Here is an 18,649-nt window from a genome sequence, read left to right on the forward strand (position 1 = left end):
TCATTTTAGGAGGATTGTCGGACTCTTCCGGAGCACTTCCTTCCCATACCAAGGTCTGAAAGTCAGCAGGCAGGAAGCCAAGGAATGTGTAGGACTCATCTCAGCTGTTTCTTCTCTCTCGGAGACGACTGTCCTCTGTTGCCTGCTGTCCAGTGTCCAAAAAAATCATTGTTTCATATATTCTTTAGTGTCTTGAGAGGGGAGGCTAAAATCTGGTCCCTGTTACTTTATCATGTCTAGAAGCAGTAAAACCACCTGAAGAGAGCAGGCAGAGCAGCCCTGCAGCTAACATAGGGCTGGGAGCAGCTCATGTTCCTGACAGCCAGAGCAGAAACGTCATGAGATGTGGCATCAAGGAGTGTCCTTGGAAGGGGACTGTCCTGTAGTGGAGCCAGATTAGCCCAGGCATAAAAGCTAGTGTGGCTCCACCTAACCGAGCCTAAAAGGATCAAACTTTTCCTGAGTAAATCAACTGTGTCCCAGAATAAAGCTCAAAACCTTTTGGGTGATTTAAATGAAATTAGAATTCACAGTGTCTGACATCCAGTCAGGTATTACCAGGAAAGAGAAGGACTTTGCCTGTAATGAAAAAAAAGAAAAAGAAAAACGACGGATAGAATCAGACCCAGAAATGACACAGGTGATAGACTTAGACAAGGACATTAAGACAACTGTTAGAAATACGTGTCATACATTCACAAAAGTAGAGGAAAGCCTGAGCATGTTAGGGAAAGACATGAAGATGTAAAGAATTTAAAATAAAATGAGGGAATGTGGTAGGAAGTGACCAAACTAGAGGAAGATGGGTGCTGCTTTTACTAGGATGTTCAGAGTCACCTCTCAAGAGCTGATATTTGAGCTTACACCTACCCAGCCACTGGAAGAACATTTCAGGCAGAGAAAATTACTAGTAGCACAAAGTCCTAGGCTGGAACAGTATTGACATATCCCAAGAAGAAACAGAATTTTAGTTTTTGTCTTATAGTGAGTGACAGTGACTGCCTACACACGGACATGTTAAATCATGAAAGTCCTCTGACTTTCTGGTTAACTTAGAAGAGGTTACTCAGTAATGCAGCCTTACTCCTGAGTCAACAATCGGTAATTCAAAGGGTCATTTGTACAGTTTCACAGTTCATTAGACAGTGAGGTGCTAGCCTTCCTGACACATAAGAGCCTTCTTTTCATCTTTCTTGTTAATTCTTGGACAAGTCCAGGGAACTTGAGTTTCTGTAATGAATTATTGCACAGTAATATGCTCAAGTGAGTTAAAGTTCTGCCCTTGTGTGTTTGAGTGAAGTCAAACATTGACTTTTTTGTATCTTTCAGATCCTTCAGGGCATTGACTGACACTGAAACTGTGTCTTGAAGGTTGTTTTGATTTGGTTTTAGTTTTTTGTGTTTGTTTGTTTTGTTTTGGTATATTTAAGCAAGGAAGTAACTTGTAAATGTCCATAAACTCCGTCATATGGAATATTCCTCTCGGGATTAAAGTCTGCAATTTCTCATTCTTAGGAGTTTTCTCCAGTTTAATTTCTCAACAATTGCTGAGAAGACTGGGCAGTTGGCCCTGTAGTTACAAAAGAGAATAGAACATGCAGATTCTACTTGATGGGGACCTTGGGGGGCTGATGGGGGCGGGGGAAAGTGGGGCCTCTGATTTGGTGTCATGTTTGCCAAGGTTAGTTTCTTATTGCTCCAGGAGATCATGATACCATGCTTCTTCAAATATCAGTAATAGTTTTTATCTTTCGCCAGATGTGATCCAGAGAATAATGGAAATACTGTCAGTGGAACTGAGGCAAAACAGAATGACTTGTAAAGTGTCACTGTTTTGTGCTTGTCTGTCATTTCCTCTCTTTGTAACTTGTATAATGAAATAATTAGCTAAAAGTGAATGGTATAAACTTGATGGGTATGTCAACCATCATGATTCCTCAGATTTACATAGCAAATTAATGGCATCTTCATATTCTCCTGAATTTAAAATGTTCAGTTTCATATTCGGATACTTCCATTCATCAGATTATCAGATTCTTATGACAAGTAACTTAAGAGTTTTCTCCATGTTATCGTGGCCACAAGACTTGATATTCATTATGTCATAGCACTTGTGCTGTCTTCATACATTTTAGCGTGCTTTAAATGTCACTAATTAAAGTCAAGTGTAGAAAATAAGTTGCCACTTATATATCCAGAGCTCACAATATGTTAATCAAGTGGAAAAACAATTAGGTTTTGAATCTTCTCCCATTTGTTTGGTTTTCCAACATTCTATGTTTGGGAGAATTCTCTCTGAGGCTTTTTTTTCCCTCTGCCTGAACTAAATCTCTTCATCTTTTAAGATCCATTGGAAATTCTGCCTGAAGTTTAACCTTTCTCTAATTTATAGCGATTCTTGTTCTAAGTCAAATATCTTTGGTATTTTTCATCTCTCATGTAGTTTAATAAATGTTCAGGAAGATTATAAGTTGAGGTTAGGACTATGGCTAGCATACCATTGGACTCGTTAGTATAGGCTCAGTATATTTTTTTACTCTGAGCCTAAAAAAATTGGCTGCATTATTTATATTTTATAACTTGTAGGGAAGGAGATGCCAGTGGAAGTAGCAATACCTGTTAATGAAAGAAATTTGCTGTTAATTTAGACATCTACCGACTCTAGCTTCTGTGCCTCTAAACAGACAAATCTTATTTTTCTCCAAATTGTATTTTCCTTTGAACTGTATATTTTGAGATCTTTGCAGGCCTTTATTCAGTCACTTCATTCTCCTTTACTGCACAAAGTATTTCACTGTTGGAAGAAAGTATAAGTTCTTCAGTCCTGTGGATTAATTTTAACAAGAATAACCAAAAACTTGTAGTCTTAAAAAAAAGGTAAAAATAATAATACAAATATAAAAAAACATAAAAGTGGCTTTCATTTGAAATTAACATTTAGATTTTATTTTTCCTAATCTGAAGCATTATAATGGCAGAAAAAGTTTTGTTTAGAGTGTTCTATTTGAGGGAAGAAATCAGAATTTTACTTGAGACAGTTGCTTGAATAAAAAAGTAAAACAATGTAGAATACAAAACAGATGTTCCCACTGAGATTTTGTTTTGCCTTGAGGACACTTGGTGTGATTTTGCTGAACACATCTCACCACTTGATTTTTTTTAAGTCTGTATTCCCTTCTTGCTCAGTGAGAAAAGTGATATGACTTACTGACGTTTCCATGTGAATCAGAACCAGAGTCAACAGATTTCCAGCTTGATTCTTAGCTCTCTGAGCAGAAGTGCCTCCCTGAGGAATCAAAGATAAAAACAATATATTTTTTTAATAGAAGATCTTTATTTTACAGATACAGCTGAGGTTTATTAACCCACTGAAAAATTTAAGACGTCTTGGAATCAAAATGGTAACTGATATCTTTTTGGATTGGGAGTCCTATCAGTTCAGAACAGAAGAAATTGATGCGGTATTTCATGGTGTAGTTTGGCCCCAGGTAAACCTTGATTCCCACATTCTGCCCAGATACCGTCTGCTTTTTCCTTTATTGCTACTTTACCCACACAGTCTACAACCAGGCACAAATGCTTATCTTGGCCTTTTCTGTCATGTCAAGCCTTTCTTTGTTTCTGGAAGTTTTGGAACACTTTTCTTTGCTTCCACTACCACCAAAAGCTCAAGAGCTAGTTTCTGTGGTTTAGTAGCATTTATACTTAAGGATGATTTGATTATGACTGTGTCTCTTAGCAAATGCCATATAACTTTGGTAGCACCTCACATGGTATGCCTCTGGGTTTTGACAAGCATGAGGAAAAATATACCGGGATTTTTGTTGCATGTTTCCTTGTTTGATTTCTCTGGTTGTCCCCACTTGGTGATGATAACTGGTATAGTTATAGCTAAGACTTAGCAGAGAATTGATCTTAGGCACAGTTCCTCACTGTTCAGTTTGTCCTTTAAATATTAATCTCTATCTCTTGGCTCTTTTATCCTCGTGTGGCTTCTGTTCTTATTCTGCTTTTCAGTTGTTTGATTTTTTTCCTCAAGTCTGTATATGTCCTTATCTTATATTGTTTTTATTTTGTATCTAGATCAGCAGGCTTGGATCTGAAAGTCAGTATTCTCCTACTCCTCTACTGAAACTAATTAGTATCTGGTGCAGAAATGCAAGGTAAAAATTTTTTTTTGTACCTTTAAAAATGGCAGTGTTTTAGACTAATCTAGTCAAAACTACGGAGAAGGCAATGGCAAGCCACTCCAGTACTGTTGCCTAGAAAATCCCATGGACAGAGGAGCCTGATTGGGCTACAGTCCATGGGGTCGCTATTAGTCGGACAAGACTGAGCACACTTTTCACTTTCACACGTTGGAGAAGGAAATGGCAACCCACTCCGGTGTTCTTGCCTGGAGAATCCCAGGGATGGCAGAGCCTGGTGGGCTGCCGTGTATGGGGTTGCACAGAGTCGGACACGACTGTGGCGACTTAGCAGCAGCAGCAGCAGCAGTCAAAACTAATAAAGGGAACTAATAGCGTCATTTATGCTCTTTCCACATAGTGAACTATGTTTAGTGCAGTTAAAGAGAATAAAGTAACTGAATCTCAAAATCCATAGTTTAAAGAAAAGTGCAATTTGCTGAATAATAGGTGTAGTGTGATCCAGGAAAAATGCTTTTACATGTGTATCTATGTATAAATATAAAATGAAATATGAAATCAGTAAAAGCGGATTTGTAATTGGTATTCTAGTCTTTTTCTCAGTTCACACTTAAAAAATTTCATAGGTTTCTTGTATTTTGTAGGTCATTTTCTTCTATTCTTCATAACACGCCATCTAAATTTGCATGCAGCACTCATGGTCACAAATCAGTGTCCCTTTATGGACATTATGAGTCATTAACAGAACCTTCATCTGATGGTTCAGAGATGCTGTGTTACAGACTACATGCATATTTACTGAAGAGTGATGGAAGCAGACTTAAGTTTGTCCTATGTATTTTGAAGAACAAAAGATAGAAAAATGAAAATATGTTTTATCATTGATTCAGTGATGTTAAAATCTTGGCATCAATTTTTACAAAATTGGGATCATACCCTGTAGCTATCTTTTGATTTTGTTTTTTCACGTGTATTTTGTCATGAACATTTCCCCATGCATTAAGTAGTCTTCAAAAACAAACTGAATACTTTGACATTGTCTTCCTCGAGAAAGCCTATTTTGTCTTTACTGTCAGAAGGGCTCTTTTAATTCCCAGTTGGATAAAGAAATTTCATATCTTGTTTTTTCACATTGGACGTTTATAAGCAGCACTTCATAGGCACACTTGAGAAATGTTTTATAGTTGTATCATTGTTACACAAATAAGGTATGAAGGACTTTCACCAAAGAAGACTTTACAATAGTGATTCCATTTTTATGTTAATTAGGTCCTCATCAAGGATAGCCACATCACTGGATGTCATTTCATTCTCTTCTACAGTTTCTCTCTTGTTGACAATAGAGATGATAGTATGTAAACTGTCTTGTTTGGTGCCTGCCCACACTGTCCCCAGTATCTATTGGACAAACTTGTATGAATATAACCTCTTAGAACTTTTCTTTGAGCTTGTCAGGACTAAACATGTTTAAGTGCTTGAGTTCTTTTTCCAGTGATGATGAACTGATAAAGCCAAACTATTTGAATTTTTCCAGTTTAACCTTCCTACTGATTGTTAGGATCGCATCTCTGGCTATAAAACAATTGCTGGTTTACGTGTAGCTAGAAAGCTTTTGTGTTCCCTGCTCTTTGGGGCATTGTTTGTCTGAGGCTTTCATTATTGGGGATTGGTTCATCACCTTTCCTTTCACAAATGATCCTAGTCTGAATGTTGCATATCCTAGATGTTTATTTGATCTGTGGTCTGTACTCCTAATTTTCATGTTGTAGTACATTGGTTTTTATGTGAGTATATAAACATTCACATTCTAGAAGGCTCATAATTGAAAAATAGCCTGTCTTTAGTACATTTCTCTTAAAACTAGCAGTTCAGAGTTGTTTTACCACTTATTAGCTCAGTGGCTTTGGACAGTTCTGTTTCTGCTTCTGTAATGTAGCGGTAAGCATACCACCATAACATGGAGATGTTATGAAGATTAGCATATACATAAAAAGAGGAAATATACACAAAGTGTCAAGATAATACAGTATTTGTATGGTGCCTAGAATTATTATCCATCAAATTTTAAAGTAATTTCCCTTCTGAGTAACCTTATTAGCTAGCATTCATCTGCACACATACATGTATATCTTCATTAAACTCTGAAAATCCATAAGGAACATGTTTTTAGAAATAAACATATTGAGAAAGAAGGTGACCATTTAAATGTTTCCTCTTGCAGATATTTCTGTTTCCTGGCTAAACAGAAACCTGGGCACCCAGAATGTGATATCCTGACCAATGTTTTTGCGATTCTCTCAGCAAAGAACCTCTCTGAAGCCACAGCTAGTCTTGTGATGGAAATAGCCGACGACCTTCTTAGCCTTCCAGATTTTGAACCCTCAGAAGCAGTTTTGAGCTTGCCGGTGACAGGATGTGTTTACACAGAAAGTGAAGATGGTATGTAAGCTGTACAGAGCAAAGGGTTCTTCTACTTTTGAGGTATCATTTGTACCCTCAGAATGAAAAAGTCAATAGAATCTGACTCTTCAGATAATCTAGGCTATTAAGAGAGTTTCTCTTCTCTAGGAATTAATACCTAGATTAATTAAATACCTAATAATTCAGTGTACATAAACTGAATTTTCTTGGCAATAGTTAGAAATTCAGATTATTTACACTCCAGAAAGTTCAACTGTCCTCTCGGACATTATCAAATGATTTCCACTGTCATGTCTCTGAATTCTTCTTACCATATTATCCTAACAGTTCTTTTAGTGCTCCTGAAAGTAGTTTAAATAAAACCTCAAGGGTCTCATATCGAATTTTCAATTTAGATAATGATAAAGGAAGCCTGGCATGCCGCAGTCCATGGGGTCGCAAAGGGTCAGACATGACTTAGTGACTGAACAACAGCATAGATATTTTAACTAAGAAGAAATTTCTTTGATCTTGGGGATTGAAATTATGAAATTTTCATGGTAATTGAGTGCCTGCCTTTTCTGGCATTGAGAAGGTATTGTACAGTTACCTTTTAATAGTGTAGTTAATTAAAATTAGTACATTTATCTATTTCAGAGTCTATCACAATAGGAGGACGATTAATTCTACCTCATGTACCTGCTATTCTCCAGTATCTCAGCAAAACCACAATAAGTGCAGAAAAGTTAAAAAAGAAGAAGAATAGAGCACAAGTCAGTAAGGAACTTGGCATTCTTTCAAAGTAAGTGGTCTATCGGTTCTTCAAAGGTAGTGTTACAAGTTGTGATTTTAATTTTTTTTAATTATATTTTGTTTTTCATTTGCTTTAGCAAGGTAAAGGTTAAAGGTTTAGGTTAAAAGTTTTAGGTTAAACCTAAAAAGGTGTTCAGTATTTTAAATGTCCTCCAGTTTTAAGTTTATGTAGAATTCTTTTTGCTGGAATAGACCTTTTATGGCATCTGTCTTTATTATAAAAGATAACAGTTTTTCCAAAATTCTAAGGTAGACTAATAGATTTGCTTTATTAGCATTTGCATATTTTGTTCAATTAGGATTTTGAATTATGTGAGATCATAAAGTTGTAGTTTTTTAGTGGGATTGATAAAAATAACTAACTTAAAAGAGCAGGTTGCTATGTTTGTTTTTTTAAAGAGTCAAGATCTTGCAAGTATTTTTAAAGATTTTCTTAAAAATTCTCTATATACTACTAGACCTGGTAGTAGATAACTTATTTCTATAAAGTGTCTGGTTGGTAAATCTGAGTGCACAGAATGATTCTGTCTTTTTTGTAGGGGGATGGACCATGCCATGTGGATCATAGTTCCCCCACCAGGGATCAAATCTTTGCCCCCTGCAGTGGAGGCATGGAGTTATAACCATTAGACCGCCAGTCTATTCCCCCAGAATGGTTATATCTTAAACTCTAAATTGTTACAGGACTTAGTTGTTGAAAGTTTATTTTTTCTGTTACTTTCAGCAACAACAGAAAATGATGTGTTAAATCTTCCAGGAACTTATTTTAAATGTTTTGTTTATACTAATGTATTTCTAACTTATGCAGAACGGGAAACCACACCAAATATATTTATTTTATTTTATCATAGGGTACGTGGTATTGAGATGATGATGATGATTAGCACCAGAAAGACAAGGGTTTGAAAGACCTGTTTTGCCACTTCCTTTCTGTGTGACATCAGTTTCTCTAAGCCTCAGTTTTCTCTGGGCAAAGTGGGGTTAATAATTCCTACATTATATGGCTTTTGTGGAAGTTAAATTGAAATGTATATAAAACCTAAAACAAATTTCGACACTTAAAAATGTTATTTCCTTGCAAAATAAGCAATTACCAATGCACAATCAGATGTAACAAGAACAATGGAATGGTAGCCACCAGCCTGAAGATGGAGGGAGAGTGGGCACTGTTCAAAACCTGAATTAAGCTTTTTACACGTTCATAGTTACAGGCTATCTGGGTCTTTTCTCGCTGATGTTTTTCTACGAAAAGTTTAACTTCTTGGGAAATATTCTTATCTTACATACCTTCCTTACCTATCCCATTTGTTTTTCCTTCTCCAGGATCAGCAAGTTTGTCAAAGAAAAGGAACAAAGTTCTCTGCTCATTACACTGCTCCTGCCGTTCCTCTACCGTGGCAGTGTTGCTCAGGTATGAATTCACAGCAGTTATTTGTCTTTGAAGTGACAGTTTATTATTAGGTTTATTTGTGAAAAATAATTTTATTGGTTAGAGTCTGTGAGATATTTGTCTCAGAGTATTTGTGAGAAGACTTCATAAAGAAATATAAAACTGAAAACAGGGGAGAAAAATTGGGACAGAAAGGAATGAGGGCAGGTAAGAAAGTGAAGACTTCATCATCTACTATTACAGTAAAAGTCTCACCTCTTTGTTTTCCTTTGTTTAGCTTCTAATCCATTTCAGGGTTTTTCCCCCCTCTCTGACTTTGATCAGTAACAAATCTGGAACCTGAGGTGTTCATTGATCTTAAATGTGAATGATAGTGATCTTAAATATGAATGGCAAACTGAATGAAAAGTCAGACTGTTTCCATATTCACACATTGCTGAGCGTCTCTGGTATGATTTTCAAACCCTAGTTTAGTCTTTGTTTTTTAAAAGTGTCTCCCCATTTCTCACACTCATTTATAAAGCCTTAGTGGTTATACTAAATGACTCCTACCATGTAGTAATTCAGTTTTAGAAGACCACGCATTTCTGCACAACCGAAAGTGTGTGTTTTTTGTCAGCAAGTTCATTTTCTTTGTTTCTTTTTGACTAGAAAATAGAAGAAATTATGTTTTAAAATCATTCATATTTTCTATTAGAACTAAAGGAAGAAACTGTTGATGGACACTATTATGGGTTTTTGGCAAGTTAAAATGTTAAGAACTTTAAAAGAACGTAAAATAACTTTTCTAATTGCTACTACTTTTACGGTAAAGTGTCTGCCTACAATGCGGGAGACCTAGGTTCGATCCCTGGGTTGGGAAGATCCCCTGGAGAAAGAAATGGCAACCCACTCCAGTATTCATGCCTGGGAAATCCCATGGACCGAGGATCCTGGTGGGCTACAGTCCATGGGGTTGCATAGAGTCGGACACGACTGAGCGACCTCACTCACTTACTTGTTCTGTTCTGTTCTGTTCTGTTCAGTCGCTCAGTCGTGTCCGACTCTTTGCGACCCCGTGGACTGTAGCCTACCAGGCTTCTCCGTCCATGGGATTCTCCAGGCAAGAATACTGGAGTGGGTTACCATTTCCTTCTCCAGGGGATCTTCCCGACCCAGGGATCGAACGCGGGTCTCCCGCATTGGAGGCAGACGCTTTAACCTCTGAGCCACCAGGGAAGCCCCCACTTACTTGTTACATGTATTTATTTGTGTTCTGTGCTGTAATATATTAAAAACAACGTTACCAGTTTTCTGAATTACTGAAATATGATTTCTCTCAATGTTATTACTTCTTAAGGATACAGAAATTGACATTCTGGTGACAATACAAAACCTGTTGAAACATTGTCTGGAGCCTGCAAGCTTCCTCAAGCCTCTGGCAAAACTCTTCTCAGTTATTAAGAACAAGTTGTCAAGACAATTGCTTTGTACAGTTTTCCAGGTCTGTAATATTCATTTTTATCCTAAATCACTCCTTTTTTAAAAGATAACTATGACATGGAATGTATATTAGCAACTTTCTTGGTGCCAATATGATATTTCCACATATTTTTGAGTGCAAGCAGGGAATCAGAGAAGATGGGGAGCAGAAAAGTTCAGATTGTATTCACTAATAATATACTGCTTTCATTCCTTTTAGACCCTTTCTGATTTTGAGAGTGGATTAACATATATTACTGATGTTGTCAAGGTAAGAAAGAAAATCTTAAGTCTCTTTTGCTTCAAAACTATTATTATTTTCCTTATTTAAGATTTATATACCTTCATTTATATGATTTCACTGGCATTTCTTGTAGCTTAACGCCTTTGATCAAAGACATCTTGATGATATCAACTTTGATGTTCGCTTCTCAGCGTTCCAGACCATTACCTCTTACATTAAAGAGATGCAAACTGTGGACGTTAACTACCTAATTCCAGTTATGCATAATTGTTTCTATAACATGGAGGTATGTTTTTATAGTAAAAATTTATGGATTATTTTTTATTGTTTTGAAAGTATAACTGTATAATGTAATTTCTTAATTTGGTTTTTGAGTGGGATGCGATTTTTAGTATAAAATTTCTTTTAGTTGCACAATATTTAGTTTAGCAGAGATCATACTGTTATTCTCATGATATGAAAGGCAGATATTTTGAAACAAATAATGTATGTGGAAGCACTTTGAAAAGTCAAATGCTGTGTATTAGAAAGGGAAAATTCACAGAGACAGAAAATAAATTAGTGGGTATCAGGAGCTGTGAGGGGAGAAAGAAGTGAGGAGTGAGTGATTATATATAATGGGTACAAAATTTCCTTTGGGGATGGTAAAAATTTTCTAAAATTAGCTAGTGGTCATGGTTATAAAACCTTTGGAATATACTGAAAGCCATTGAATTATACAACTTAAAAGGGTAAATTTCATAGTGTGTCAGTTAAATATCAAATTTTTTTAAGTTAAATAGCTATATTATTTGACAGTTGCCTTCTTTTATTGATACACTAGAAATAAAAAGGTTTGGAGCTATATATTAAGCACCATGTTGCTAAAATGAATTAAATTTCAAAAATAGGGAAAATTAAACCCTTGCTTACTTCTGGTGGTATTTTATAGTTATTTGTCAAATATTAAGGATTAAGTAATAGAGAAAAAAGTAATCTCACCATTTGGGGCTCATTCTTCATATATCAAAGTTCAACATGAGGATTCTGAATCACTGCCTGGTTGGCGTAGTTGAGAATACTTTTCTACACTTACAACCTACATTCTTTATAAACGAGGAACTCTGGAGCAGCTAACCAGAATTATACCAGCCAACTCTGTCGTTCTAAGTGAACAGCTGATTTTGAATATTGAAACTGGCTTTAGGGAACCTTTTATTCTCTTTGCTTTGAGAAATAAAGCTAATTAAAAAGTGTATAAGTGTGAAGTACCTGTGGGACATTTCTTAGTAGAGAGTTTTATACGGAAGAGTGGCTAAATGTTATAAGCTCTTCCATTGGGAAATAATAGTCCGTATTTACAGTTATTGCACAGTATAATTTGGGCTTTTTCCTGTGTCCAGTTAGGAGACATGTCTTTAAGTGATAATGCAAGCATGTGCTTGATGAATATCATCAAAAAGCTTGCTGCTTTGAATGTCACAGAGAAAGAATATAGAGAAATCATTCATCGTTCTCTCCTGGAGAAACTGAGGAAAGGATTGAAAAGCCAGACAGAGGTATTGAGGTTTGCAATTAAGTACTTGTTATCTGTGGGTTGTTTTTTTTGTTTTCCTGTGCTTCTGCTATAATTTGTGGGAAAGCAGTCAGCCTTAGTACACTTAATTAAAATACCTGATTGTATAAATACTCACCAGACTTTTAACAGGGGAGTGGGAACACAGAAGAGAGCAGTCATTTCTGATTTTATGTAGTTTGTTTTTACATTGGGAATGTTTTACTTTTTAAAAAATTTTAATGACTTTTTGGTGTTTCTTTGTATTAATCAAATTCTTAAAAAAAAATTTTTTTTTCTTAACTTGATATTTGCAGAGTATTCAACAGGATTATACCACACTGCTTTCCTGTTTAATTCAAACCTTTCCAAATCAACCAGAATTTAAAGACTTGGTTCAGCTTACTGATTACCATGATCCAGAAATGGACTTCTTTGAGAATATGAAGCACATTCAGGTAGAAGACAATTCTAGTTCTTTTTTCCCCCTTGTCTTTGAAACAAACATTTCAACGGTTCTCATTTTAAAAGATACATTTTAATTTTCCAAAAAGTTTTGAGCTTCTCATTTCTTGGTCTTTGTGGTTATCAGATTTGCATTGGACATGCTTGTTTGCTTGGTGGTATCACAAACCATAATAATAGTGTCACCTTTCCCTTCCATTTGCTAAGAAGTTTAAATGCTCTAGGATTCATTGGTAAAGAAATGCTATGCATTATGTCTCTGGAAACAAATCAAGGCACAGGTGTTTGCTCATGTAACACATGGACTGTATTTTACTCTTTTAATCTATTCATCGAAGAGGAGTATGATACCAAAATGGAGCTGGTTGTTGATGAGCTCATTCAGTAACTAATTTATATTTTATCTAACTCATAGATCCATAGAAGAGCAAGAGCCTTGAAGAAACTGGCAAAACAACTAATGGAAGGCAAAGTCATGCTGTCTTCTAAATCTCTTCAGAATTACATCATGCCTTATGCTATGGCACCAGTTTTTGATGAGAAAATGCTCAAGGTAGGGCTTTAGCTGTAGAAGCCAGTAAATTTTTCCCTGTACCATGACAGAACTTCTGCAAAGTGTGGGTGGGGTTCGTGCCATCCATACTGATATTGTTCACCATAATTAGAGACTTAAAATAGTTCTTTAAAAAATAGATCTTATAAAAGCCCTTAAAAGTGTACCAGGCACATGCTCTAAAAATGGTGGCTATTATTTTATGTTCACTATTATTAGCTCACAAAGGCTAACCATAGAATATTTCCTTTCACAGAAATGATCACATCACCAAGATGTCATACTTTTATTTTTGTATCATAGGCCTTAATTCTCATTATTTTCCCAAATGGCTCATAAGAAATGAAATAAACAATAGCTGCCTTTCTTCAGCACTGTACCAGATACAGGTACAATTCTTGATTTAATCCTCACAGCAACTCAACCCTATGGGGTAGGGACTGTTACCGCTATTTTATAGGAGAATAAACTCAGAATAAGTGAGGTTATATAACTTTCTCAGAGACGTACAGTCAAAACCTATATTTGAACTCAGAATGTCTTCAGTTTTATACTATGTATGCCTAAGAATGGGTTTCCCTAGTAACTCAGACGGTAAAGCATCTGCCTGCAATGCAGGAGAACCAGGTCAGGAAGATCCCCTGGAGAAGGAGATGGCAACCTGCTCCAATATTCTTGCCTGGGGAATTCCATGGACAGAGGAGCCAGGCAGGCTACAGTCCATGGTATCGCAAAAAGTTGGACACAATTGAGCAGCTGACACAGTGCCTAAGACCAGTGCCTGCACCTGGTGAAGACTTGATAAATATTTAAGTCTAATTGGCCTAATAGCAGGATTTGTGACTTGATTATATGATTTTGTTCAAGGATAGATTTCCTCTGTATTTTCAGGATGTTTAAAGAATTTTTAAAACTTTCCTAAGTAGGTAAAAGAACGCATCCCTAAATTCCAGTTTAAGGAGCCAGCAAGCACCTCAGAGTTAGATGGCAGTAAAATAGGAAGGAGGTGTAGGTGGAAAAAATAAACTGTTTAGCTTTGGTTGGTATTGGTTCGTATTGGTTTCCTTTCTATTGTTTTTAACCTGTTTATGATTTTTACTTTTACTTTTAAAGTTGGTTTCTTGTAGGTAGCATATATAGCTGAATCTTGCTTTTTTACTCAATCAGATAGTCTCTGCGTTTTGGTTAGTTTTAGACCATTTATATTTAATGATTATTAATATGGTTGGGTTTAAATCTATGATCTTGTTATTTATTTTCCGTTTGTCTCATTTTTTCCTCTCTTTCCTCCTTTTCTTCTGTTGGATTAACTGGATATTTTTTTAGTGATTTTATTTCACTTCTGTTGGCCTGTTAGTTATCTTTGTACTGTTTTTGTTTCATAAGTTTTACCTCTGTGTTAGCTTTAAACCACATAATACACTGTTGTTTTTGCTTCAAACCATCAGTTATCTTTCAAAGAGATCTTTGAAACTTAAGAAATGATCTTTTGTATTTGTTTCCATGTTTATAATTCTGAGTGTTCTTCATTCCTTTGTGTGGGTCCAGATGATCACCCTGTATCATTTTACTACTGACAGGAAGACTTTCTTTAAATTTTTTGTAGTGCAGGTCTATCGGTAATGAATTCTTTCAGCTCTTGTTTGTCTTTTCTCATCTTTGTTTTTGAAAGATAATGTTTCTAGGTATGGAATTCTAGTTTGACAGGTTTTGGATTTTTTTCCCTAATACTTTAAGAATACTTCGAACTGACTTCTCGTTTATACTGTTTCCAAAAGAAGTCATCCTTTGTTCTGAATGGAGCATCTCTCTCCCCCTCCCACCCCCCAACTATTTTTCTCTTTATCACTAGTTTTAAGCCATTTGATTATCAGGTGCCTTACTGCCTCACTATTTTGTGCTTGGAGTTTGTTGAGCTTCTTGGATCTATAGATTTGTAGTCTTTGTCAGACTTTGAATTTTTGGCCATTACTTTGTTAAAGATATTTTTGGTTCCCCTTCTTGTCTTTCGGAGAAGGCAGTGGCACGCCACTCCAGTACTCTTGCCTGGAAAATCCCATGGACGGAGGAGCCTGGTAGGCTGCAGTCCATGGGGTTGCTAAGAGTCAGACACAACTGAGCAACTTCACTTTCACTTTTCACTTTCATTCATTGGAGAAGGAAATGGCAAACCCACTCCTGTGTTCTTGCCTGGAGAATCCCAGGGACGGCGGAGCCTTGGTGGGCTGCTGTCCATGGGGTCACACAGAGTTGGACACGACTGAAGCGACTTAGCAGCAGCAGTAGCAGCTTGTCTTTGGAGATTACATCATATATTGAAATGAATGAATGAATGAAAGTCGCTCAGTTGTGTCCAACTCTTGGCGACCCCATGAACTGTATAGTCCATGGAATTCTCCAGGCCAGAGTACTGGAGTGGGTAGCCTTTCCCTTCTCCAGGGTATCTTCCCAACTCGGGGATCGAACCTAGGTCTCCCACATTGCAGGTGGATTCTTTTACTAGCTAAGCCACATATGTTAGGCTATCCAAATTGTCACATATCCCATTAACTCACTGAGGCTTTTTTTTTTCCCTTCTGGGTTTCATTTGGTTTCATTTTTCTATTTCTGTGTCTTCAGATTCACTAGTGTTTCCTTCTGCCATGTGTAATCTACTCTTAATCCCATCCAGTGTATCTGCCCTCAGAATTGTCTTTTCCATCTCTGTAGTTCAGTTTGGGCCTTTTTTATGCCTCGCATGTGTCTCCTTAGCATGCTCGTGCTTTCCTCTCCCTTCTTGATCGTATGCAATACAGTTGTTTTCAGGGCTGTATCATCTGTGTCATTTCTATGCTTCTGTTTGTTTGATTTTTCTTCTCATTAGATTTATTTTTCAGCTTCTTTGTATGCATGGTAATTATTTATCAGATGCCAGACATCATAAATTTGACTTTGCTAGGTGCTGGGTATTTTTGGATTTCTTTAAGTATTTCTGAGAATTGTTTTCAGATGCAGTTAGGCTACTTGTGAGTAGTCTGGTCCTTTTGAGGCTCACTTTTAAGCTCTGTTAGGCACAAGTAGCCCTTAGTGTAATGCTCATTTGAACCTACCACTGAGGTACTAACCTTCCGAGTACCTGAATACCCAGTACTCCATGTATCGTGAAGTTTTTCGCTCTGGCTGAAAGGAACATGAACTGTTCTCATCCCTGTATGGTCTTTGATGATTGTTGCATTTTTTACTTTTTGGTCGTTCTCGCCTCATCACTTCCTTATTCAGTGTGTACTGGTCAATTCTCAGCTGAAGCTTAAGGGGCTCTTTCTCTGGGCAGCTTTTCTCTCTGTGTAACTCTCTTCTCTCTGGTACTTTGCCCTATGGATTCTAGCTCCACAGCCTCAACTCTGACCCCTTAACTCAAGGAGAAACAGTTCTCTTTTGGGGTTTCTTCTCCTGTGCTATGGCCTGACAGTTATCCCCACACAATCAACTGAGGGTAGTAACAAGGCTCATTTCGTTTCCTTTCTGTCAGGGGTCACTGTCCTATACTGATGTCCAAAGTCTGAAAACTGTTTCATATATTTTTCTCTACTTTCCTAGTTAAGGTATGAGAGTAAATCCAGCTTCTCTTCTTCATGAGGTCTGAAAGAGTTGTCTCCAAAGCATTGTTCTTATGAGTGCTCAACAGTGCAATCTATAGTTAACTTTGACATTTATCAACTTTTACACCTTGAATTTACTTCACAGTTATAGGCTTGAACCTATAAAGGAGGTCTGAGTGAAACAGTCTACAGTGTGTTAAATTCTTTAGTGAAAGGAAGATATCATTTGAAATTGACAGAAGCTTTTCCAGAGCTAGAGGAAAACTATTTAACATAGTTTGGGCACTCTTTCCTTTCTATAATTTCTGATCACCTACGGTCTAAGATTTTTATTGTACCAAGTTAGCTGTGTATGTGTATTTTATTTGCAAATACTTATTCTTACTGATGATCTTGATTGTTTTACAGCATGAAAATATAACCATTGCTGCCACAGAAGTTATTGGAGCTGTTTGCAAACATCTGTCTTGGTCAGCATATGTATACTACTTGAAACATTTCATTCATGTCTTACAGGCAGGACAGATCAATCAAAAGTTGGGTGTCAGGTATGGCCAAACTTGTTTTGTTTTTGAAATGTAAAATTTGGATTCTTTTCTGAAATAACCTTTCTATAATCCCAATTTACTTTTAATTTGTATCAATGAGGTGATACTAAGATTCGTTAAAGTAAAAAAGTACCTAAAATAGGTAAAAGTAATTTTAATTTTTATAAGTCTAACTTTCCTTTTAAGAGTCAAATGATATTATTAATCAAATGAATGTTTCTGTGAAATTTTTTTTAACAGTTTGCTAGTGATAGTGTTAGAAGCATTCCACTTTGACCACAAAACTCTTGAAGAACAAATGAGAAAACTTCAGAATGAAGAGGGTAAGTTTTTTAAACTTTCTTAAACCAGATTTCCTTCCTATTCTTCTATTATTTATTATTATGAATTAAAGATGGCAAAATTCAGCTTAACTCCCTTTTTCTGCTCTTGTAGCAGTGACCAGTGAATGAGTCAGGAGGAAGTTAAAATTAATGGTTTGAGTATTATTCTGAAAATTGTTTAACAATAGAGAAGTCCAATCTAAAATGTACGGGGCAAAAATATGAGCTATAGATTATTTACACAGAAATTCTCATTTGTTTTCGTAAGAATCTTACTAGAACCTTAAGTGTTAGTTACTCCATATTTTTTATATGAGAAATTGAGATTTCAGATGTAAAGTAACTTTCCTAAAGCTTCACTGCCCTTAAAAAAAAAAAGACTAATGGATAGCTGTCATTTATTAAGGTCAGTGAAGTGTCAGAAATGAGACTTTATCACATTTAATACTTATAATAGCCTTGCAAGTACACCATCTCCAGTTTACTGGTGAAGAATCCAAAGCTCACGAGACTTAAATTAATGGATAGTCATGGCTTGTTAGCAGAGCCAGGTCTGGACTTGCCCCACCACACTGCCCAGTTTGAATCCTGTAATAAGGGACGTTTCTGCATGAGCCCTGTTGGCTGCCATTATGATTTTCATGCTCAAGAATGTAGGTTTTTGCCAACATCCGTTGGATCATCGAAAAAGTAAGAGAGTTCCAGAAAAACATCTACTTCTGCTTTATTGATTACACCAAAGCCTTTGACTGTGTAGATCACAACTGGAAAAAAAAAAAGCCTTTGTCTGTGTAGATCACAACTGGAAAATTCTTCAACAGATGGGAATACCAGACCACCTGACCTGCCTCCTGACTTACATGAAGAGTACATCATGAGAAATGCTGGGCTGGAAGAAGCACAAGCTGGAATCAAGATTGCCAGGAGAAATATCAATAACCTCAGATATGCAGATTTCACCATCCTTATGGCAGAAAGCAAAGAAGAACTAAAGAGCCTCTTGATGAAAGTAAAAGAGGAGAGTGGAAAAATTGGCTTAAAACTCAACATTCAGAAAACTAAGATCATGGCATCTGGTCACATCACTTCATGGCAAATAGATGGGGAAATGAAACATTGACAGACTTTATTTTTTTGGGCTCCAAAATCACTGCAGATGGTGACTGCAGCCATGAAATTAAAAGACGCTTGC

The 18,649-nt window shown here is 36.5% G+C and overlaps 1 protein-coding gene across 1 annotated transcript in view; it reads left to right on the forward strand.

Moving 5' to 3' along the window:
- Positions 1–18,649, forward strand: part of UTP20 (UTP20 small subunit processome component) — an 88,369-nt gene that overhangs the window by 43,917 nt on the left and 25,803 nt on the right. Inside the window, exons 28-40 of the mRNA XM_055396828.2 lie at positions 3,345–3,488; positions 4,084–4,163; positions 6,370–6,587; positions 7,206–7,350; positions 8,685–8,772; positions 10,091–10,234; positions 10,433–10,483; positions 10,590–10,742; positions 11,839–11,994; positions 12,308–12,448; positions 12,871–13,008; positions 16,995–17,134; positions 17,375–17,457. Coding sequence (XP_055252803.2) covers positions 3,345–3,488; positions 4,084–4,163; positions 6,370–6,587; positions 7,206–7,350; positions 8,685–8,772; positions 10,091–10,234; positions 10,433–10,483; positions 10,590–10,742; positions 11,839–11,994; positions 12,308–12,448; positions 12,871–13,008; positions 16,995–17,134; positions 17,375–17,457 — 1,681 coding nt within the window. The remainder of the gene's footprint in view (positions 1–3,344; positions 3,489–4,083; positions 4,164–6,369; positions 6,588–7,205; positions 7,351–8,684; positions 8,773–10,090; positions 10,235–10,432; positions 10,484–10,589; positions 10,743–11,838; positions 11,995–12,307; positions 12,449–12,870; positions 13,009–16,994; positions 17,135–17,374; positions 17,458–18,649) is intronic.

Source organism: Moschus berezovskii, chromosome 6, assembly GCF_049115385.1.
Source record: "Moschus berezovskii isolate FMDL1 chromosome 6, NW_MosBer_1.0, whole genome shotgun sequence".
In the NCBI taxonomy this organism is placed as follows: domain Eukaryota; kingdom Metazoa; phylum Chordata; class Mammalia; order Artiodactyla; family Moschidae; genus Moschus; species Moschus berezovskii.